We start from the raw sequence: 7,902 nt of genomic DNA on the forward strand, positions 1-7,902 counted from the left end.
TTATCGGACTAGAAAACTAATACCATCAACAAAAGGAGCTTCATTAAGTAGCAAGGAAAATAAAGCTATCCTTTTGCTCTTTAAAAAAAAAAAAGAAAAAAAACAGAGAGAGTCCTAGCTGGAATCAATTACTTTATTAGATGCCAATCAGTGAGCCCTATCCGAGGAATTGGTCCTATTATAATGAAATTTGGATGCCTGCCAAGCTAAAGTTACGCTTCTCATAATGTCTTATCAAGTAACCTGGGGTACTGAATGAAGGTTAAACTTTAGACCAGAAAGTTAGTATTTTTAAATAGTTTTTTTATGAGTTTGTAGAAGTGAAAATTATGCTGTCAAAAGGAAACTCGAGACAATCAGCGGAAGTGTGCTACTTGTTCAGTTCCTCAGGAGAGAAGACTACAGTAACTATGTGGCCTGCAGCTTAACAAAAAGGAAGACAAAATATTTTCACAGGTCGTGCGGACAAAATATTTTGCTTCCTTTGTCACCATATTTACAGCTTGATTTAGTGAAACAAAAAGGAAGACAATCAGTGAACAAGTTAATTTGAGGTTCCAACAGAAGAAAAGAAAGAACGAAAGAAAATAATTAAGAGAAATGAAAAGTGCAGAAAGTTGAGGTTGCCAAAATGATTCATCTACCATGCGAGTCATCTTCCTCAGTGTCAGAAACCCCAAGCATGGCCAGAGCTAGATGGCCTCTCATATCACCCTTTTGCAGCAGATCGTTTGTCCGAGAACCATATCCAGCAAGGCAACCATGACCGATGAAAACAGACCAGTCGCTGCAAGTGCTTTCTCCTAGAAGCAACATTTCGATCACCTGATCAATGCTTGGCCTTCCAGATTCGTCACCGTTAACACAAGCAGTGGCTGCACGAACCATTCGGCTCATCTCATTCCAACGATATGAACTGGGTTTTAACCTTGGATCCACCAGCTTTTCCACAGCTCCTTCACCTTGTTGCAGGAGTGGCTTTGCCTGCCAAAATTTACACACTTATTAGCTTGCAGAGTCGATACACATATTCGACATGGTATGATGAATTATTTAACTTCCATGACGATTTCAATTTTTCAGATTTACCAGGCAGCCTTCCTGGCCTTCCATGTGAAATGCTTGTGGCAGCAGAAAATTGCATATAAACTCTACCAGAATAAAGGCAATCTTGATGATCATATCTCTATGACTGCCAAGTGAAGATGTCCAAGCATGGAGATGAAAAATGAACAAGTGATATTGCTGTGCACAAATGCATTTAGAACTTCACAAATAATAGGGTTTTGGGTATGATAAATCAAAGATTGGCTAAGCAGGTGCTGAGATATACACCAGAACCATCTAATTGTGTTTCATAGTTATCATTTTGTTGAAACCCATAACTTGAAATTCTCAAGAGGCAATCATTACGATAAGCTACTCAAATGAACAACTATTTAATGGTATCATTTTAAAGATACTGTACTAGAATCCCAAAGAATTTTGTGAGTTCCTACTACTACTACAAAATAATATTAACCATCTTGTTGAGGGTTATGATATTAACATGTCATCAGATATTCCTGTCCTAGTTCTCAAAAGAAAAACATGTCATGAGATCTGTGGGTATCCCTAAGCTGTCCATGAAAACCTTTTGCCAAATTCAGACCTTAAGAAAGTAATAAGAATGTTGCAGAACACTGCACACAACAGATTATCGAGGAAACCATGGGAAATATGATCAGCATTCTTAGTTTGGACAAGGATGTAAAGGTTTAGAGGATCAATTATTTATTTTGCAGCCTATGGTTTTACTGCAACATCACAGAATTGAGATAGTGTATTTAAGCATTCAGAGAAAGCAACCGAGTATATAGCAGAGAATAAAGATGAAATACATCCGCCGGTCATTGCAATTTCAGCGTTCGGCATGGAGTATATATGGTGTGCTATGCCAGTGAGGGAAGGGTTGCGTTAGAATTGCCAATGAGGAAATGGCTTGGTGGAATGGTTGGTTTAGGAGGACGGGGTTGGAAGAGGGCTTTTATCTCAGATTGGTGCAAATACTGTGCAGTCACTAGGCCATCTTGTTGGGGTGGGCCATAAAGAAAGATAGAGATAGAGAGATAGATAGATAGATAGATAGATAGATAGATATATATATATAGAGAGAGAGAGATTAACAATTCAAAGCAGGACAACACAAGATAATAAGAACTGACACAAATTTGATGCTGTGACACTAGCATATTTAGCGTGGATATCAATTTTGTGATTCTTATGACACAGTATGATAATGTATCAGATATGATTGGTGAAGTAATCATATATGATATTCCAGTTCTAAATATAGATTAGCTAATTTATATGAAAAAGATCTATGCTTAATGAAGTTGTTCCTTAGAGGAGCTTTCCTTTTTTTTTTTTTTGTCTTTTTATGCCTTGTGCAAGGCTTTATGTTTATTAAGTTGATTACAGGTTAAGATATTTTCTTTCTATGTAGTGTTTATGTTATTATGTGGTGCTAATAAAAGATACTGATACTTAGATATTCATAATTTGAAGCATTGATCCCTATTTGATTTCAATAATGGAACAAGTAATAAAACCAAAATAAGGAAACATTGCAGCCTTCCATTATTCTTTTTGCTAAAATCTTCAAAGAAATGGATCACATTATCTATGAAGTATTCATGACAAATTAACAAGCCAAAACAAATAACATAATCAACCTACGGACAAAGATTCCTCACAGATGCAACCAATACATCAAAGGATGAGGTTTCCAAGACCCTAATTCAAAAAACTTGTTTGACGACTACACCAACAGTGTTTTTCTTGTCATTTTCCTCCATTTTTTGAGCTTATTTGAATGATTTAGTGGAACAAAGGCACCAAATGAAGAGAAGATGATAGTGGAATTTTTTAAAAAGAATATTTCCACATAATATGATTGTGATTCTCAATGAACAAATGTAGCTACTTACAAAAGCATAGACAAATTCAATAAAAAAAAATGATATTCGATAACATATCATTGTAAGAAAAGTCTCATTGACTCAACATGTGCAAGTTGATATTCTGCCATTAAACCTTTTATCCCTAATTACCTTGATAAGTTTATATGTATATATAGCAGGCATTATCTGCAATTTATTCTTGAAGGACCAAGAGGAGAAATAGCCATAGGAACATGCTTCTTCCCAACAGATGATGCACTAAGGGTGGTTCAGGTGCAAGTGTTGCCTGCAAGATTTTCATGCAGGTGTTGCATGCCTTAAACAGTATCCTTGAGGATAAGGAATCAGGATGGCCCTGGTGTCCCAAGGAGAACAATAACTCTTCGGTGGCTAATGGTGACCAACTAATATCACGGAATATAGATGACCAGAGGCTCTACATGCAATTGAGCTCCATATGTCACTAGTTTTCATTGGTATGAACTATTAATATATGAGCTAGGGATGTAGATCTAATTTGCTTGGTTACTCTAGCTTGACTTGAGCAATAATTCTAGCTAGTTGTATCGTACCCTGAGAAAAATGGATAACTAATATAACATTGGGATCTGGTAATTGGCCATCATGCATCCCTAACTAGCAGCTAGTGGCCGAGCGCATTTTCAATTAAAATGTCAACTTTATACTATAAAAAAGAGAAAATTGTCAACTCAACAAGCAACTAAATATCCATCCTAATGGTTATAATAGATGCCCATGAAGACAGGCCAATTATAACCTTAAATTTTAAGCCAAACCAACTATCCTGTTTCCTCACCTTTCTCATTTTTTTAAAAACTGAAAATAGGCATTAATACTCTTTAAAAGCTTTCCTTTTCCCACCATAAAAGCCTAGCTCAACAATCCTAGTAAACCTACTATTATAAGTTCTCCAATTTAGTACCATGCCACCCATATTATGCCAAGAACTGACTTGTCACGTAGGGCAAGGGGTTAGGAGCAGATCTACGATGTATATCAAGAAAGTATTGTTCAACATGTAATTTTTGGCTAGCATCTGAGCACTTAACTACTACCAATGCTCACAAGAAGGAACTAGAGCAGGTTGCCCTTCAACTCTCTTTTTTTTTTTTTTTTGCAATTGAAAAGTATGCCCTTTGCCCTTCCCATTGCTGTTCGCGATCCAAACACCCAGTCAAATTTCATATCTTCGCTGCCAGGATCATCATTATAAAAGCTTGGTTCTACAAATAAGGATAACTACTGGCAATGATATGTGAATTTGTTTATGTATATATCAGTCTTGTTCAACACACACAGTTCCCATTAACAATAGATATTTTTCAAAAATATTCTCCTTATTACTACCTACTCTTGGACTGGCCATAGTCCATTTTATTGTTAATTATGACGAATAGCTATTTCTAAAAGATGACTTATGTAAGATAATTTTTTTGAGGGGCTGTGGAGGAACCCTCTACAAGCAATCAATAAATTGGTCTACCGAAGGCATAAAAGTTTAGAAATAGATTGCTCAGCCCTTCTCAGATTTTGTCTTATTACAATGAGTGCTTCACAACATTCAAACCTTTTCTTCCGTTCTTGTACAAAAAGCTTATTTTTGTTACCAGTTTTTGCTGGTGGAATTGAACTTTCAAACCTGCCTGGTTTCCTTTAAAAAGTTTGTTAAAATGTAGTATCAAGTTTGAACATTGCAGTTTCTTTACGATATAAAAGTTTAATCTTCTTGAGCGGAAGAAAAGGAAGATCAGACATTTTTTCCAGATTTAATATGCAATAGTGAACGCTAATCAGCAAGACAAAACCCTTCAAATGCAATTCTACAAGAATCAAAAAATATGAAGGTAGAGATGAATATCACATGTAAAATTCTCATCTTCGCACCATATCAAAATGGAGATGAGTTCATAAATTGATTTTCATGATGCTGATTGCCATTAAATACTCTCCTCAACCAAATAAGAATTGCATTCTTGCTATAACCTCTCCTTATTGGCTGCCTAGACTGGCAATCTTTTGGCAGATAAAGAAGATGAAATGGAGGTTGGAGGATAGAAGATGACAGGCAGGTTTACCAATATTCTTAGCACAAGTACTTAAAATGCAGATATATGACAATAATGATCCTTCTATATTTTTATAAAAAAATCAAAATAACAAGCCTGTTATATAATTTGAAGAAATTTAGCAGCAAAATCAATATAGAGAAAAATAAATGATTATGAGTATTTACCCACAAAACTAAATTCTCATCTCCCTGAGGCCTATTTCGATCAATTGCTTTCTGCCCAGTAATTAGTTCCAGCAGTAACACCCCAAATGCATAAACATCAGTTTTATCCGACAGCTTCCCATGTTGAAAATACTCTGGAGCCAAATAGCTGAATTTGGAGCCACGATAAGAAGGAAAACATATCACAAGCAGATTTCCTGGATAATAAAAAAAAAAGGATGATTAAATCACTTCTGCTTCTTACCCAAAAGTTCCTTTGACAGACTTGCAGAGGAAGGGTAGAGAGGGTCCCTGAATCCATGTAGCCAATCCAAAGTCACACAGCTGCAGAAAAACACAAGCAGATGATATAATTCATGATTCAAAACAAACTAGTAACATCAAGCTCATAGCTGTTCATTTGTTATGAGTGGGCCACATATAACCCTACCAAGCACCCCACTATGCCGTAACATTAAGCTCATAGATGTTCTTTGTTACGAGTGGTCCACGCATGAACTTACTCTGCAACCCATTATGCTGTCTGAAACCACTCTTTATCTTTTGCTTCTTTTTTTTTTCTTTCACTTAACCAGTTCTACATTACTTGGAGAACAAATGAAGGTACACATCTATCTATCTATTTGGTGTGCATCATCACATGATTAATTAGGAGGAATAGGCAGTTGATCAGGCAGTAGCCTTTCAATACTCATGCATATTGTGAGGTTGGCCCACTAGCAAGCTTTTCCTATGCAGGAGGAAGAGCAGGTGCTTAACTGGCCCACCATCTGATCAACTTGATGGAAGAAAGCAAGCTTGTGCTGGTCATATGAATCAGCAAGCAATTTTTTTTTTTTAAAAAAAAAGGGCAATTAGCAGCCAAAGGGAAGTGAAATCGGGGTGGGGGTGGGGAGGGGGAGGGAGATAAAGAGAGATGACAAAGAGGAGGAGTCTCACTTTCGGAGTTCTGTTGGACGAGAGGAGGACGTTGGATGGCTTGATGTCCCTATGAATGATGCACTTGTCCATGCCATGATGCAGGTACTCCACAGCCCGCGCCACCCCCAACGCTACCTTGTACCTCACCTCCCATGGCAATACCTTCCCCCTCCCCCTCCTCTCTGCATGCCCCATCTCAATTACTTAAAATTAGATAAAATCGACGCAATTGGAGCAATAAACGTACATACAAATATATAATATTAAGTAAATCAGTATACATATATATAAATATATATAAAAGACTACCATGGCAGTGGAGATGGTGGTCGAGGCTTCCACCGGAGACATACTTGTAGACAAGAAAAATGCCCTCCTTGTCAACACAGAAGCCGAGCAGAGGGACGATATTGGCGTTGCGAAGGGAGCTGGCTATCATCAGCTCACGGCAGAAGGCCTTGGCGCTCTCCCGGTCCTGCCCCTCCACCCTCTTTATCGCCACCGCCCTCCTCCCCACCCCAATCCTCCCCTTGTACACCCGGCTCAGCGGCCCCCTCCCAAGCTCCCTCCCTACCAGAACAAATATCCAATTACCGTAACCAGGCTAGAACGTAAGGAGATAAAAAGGCAGCACTAAATTGGTACCTCTGGAGAAGCCCCGGGTGGCCGATCGTATATCGGCGTAGCTGTACCTCTCCAGCGCCCCGGCGAGCGGCGAGATGCTCCTCTCCAACGACTCCAGCCTCTGCCACTCCCCCACGCCCTCGCCCCTCCCTAATTCCTCCCCCTCATCCTCCAAGTTCACCAACAGAAGCACCGTGGTCGCCGCCGCCGCCGCCGCCGCCGCCGAGGCAGCCTCCGCCTGCGACCCAAAGCCGAACCGGAACGAGGAATGCACCGACTGGGGTTCGGCCTCGGCCTCCGTTTCAGCTCGGGCATCCGCTGCTAGCAGCCATGACTTGTTGTTCTCCGCAGCGCAGCATTCATTCCCCATCCCTCCTCTCTTTCGCTGCCGCCGTATCGCACTCGCTCTGCAGAGCATCAGACCGAGACTCCACGCCATCTTTGTGCAGGACGCCCTGACATCTACCACCTCCGGGGACGGTGATGGCGAGCCTCCGGCAACGTCGGATGCCGCCGCTTCGCCACCTCTCCGCCTCCGGCCATCCTTCCGGCTATTATTTACATCTTCCGACTCAATACAACTACTGCCGCCAATAATGCTGTGGGAGCAGCCCATGACCCCGGATGTCCCAGATCTCTCCCCCAACTCCAAGAATAAAGTGAGAGAGAGAAAAAGAAGGACGCTATGCTGGTAGAGTCCCAAGCATAAAGGGAGCCAAAAAAAAAAAAAAAGCGGGGGGCCAGCTGCCCCCGCTGCTACCTAGCTTTACGCGAAGGGAGGGCATCTTGATAAACAGGAGAAGAGAGGAGAAGCTGGGGTGGAGGTATTAAGGGTTTTTTTTTCACAAATATCCTCCTGAATATTCAACTTTACGTCAATATTTTTTTAAAATTTATATTTATTTTTATATTTTTATAAAATATTATTTCTTATAAATATTTCTAATATAACAGTTTTTTAACACCTTTAATAAAAATCATATTTATTGTAATAAAATTAAAATAAAATTTTAAAATTATTTTTTTGCCTTCTATTGTCTTATAAATATTTTTTTTATCTACCTATTAAAAATATTTTAGTTATTTTAATTTAAAATTATCAATTTTTTAACAGCATTAGATCATGTGGGCACATGTGTAAAAACAAAAATAAAAAAATAA

General features: G+C 39.1%; 1 protein-coding gene across 1 annotated transcript; it reads right to left on the reverse strand.

The window, feature by feature from the left end:
- Positions 1–355: 355 nt before the first annotated feature.
- LOC103701857 (putative serine/threonine-protein kinase PBL21) lies at positions 356–7,538 on the reverse strand. The gene is made up of 6 exons (XM_008784064.6): positions 6,763–7,538; positions 6,427–6,687; positions 6,136–6,299; positions 5,441–5,520; positions 5,197–5,344; positions 356–984 (listed from the first exon to the last, which is right to left on the reverse strand). The coding sequence occupies exons 1-6, from the start codon at positions 7,355–7,357 to the stop codon at positions 637–639; spliced, it is 1,596 nt and encodes a 531-aa protein (XP_008782286.3). The 5' UTR covers positions 7,358–7,538; the 3' UTR covers positions 356–636.
- Between the last annotated feature and the right edge of the window lie 364 nt (positions 7,539–7,902).

This window comes from Phoenix dactylifera, chromosome 12 (assembly GCF_051530095.1).
Source record: "Phoenix dactylifera cultivar Ajwa chromosome 12, Ajwa_hap1_PhDact_Kaust_v1.1, whole genome shotgun sequence".
NCBI lineage: Eukaryota > Viridiplantae > Streptophyta > Magnoliopsida > Arecales > Arecaceae > Phoenix > Phoenix dactylifera.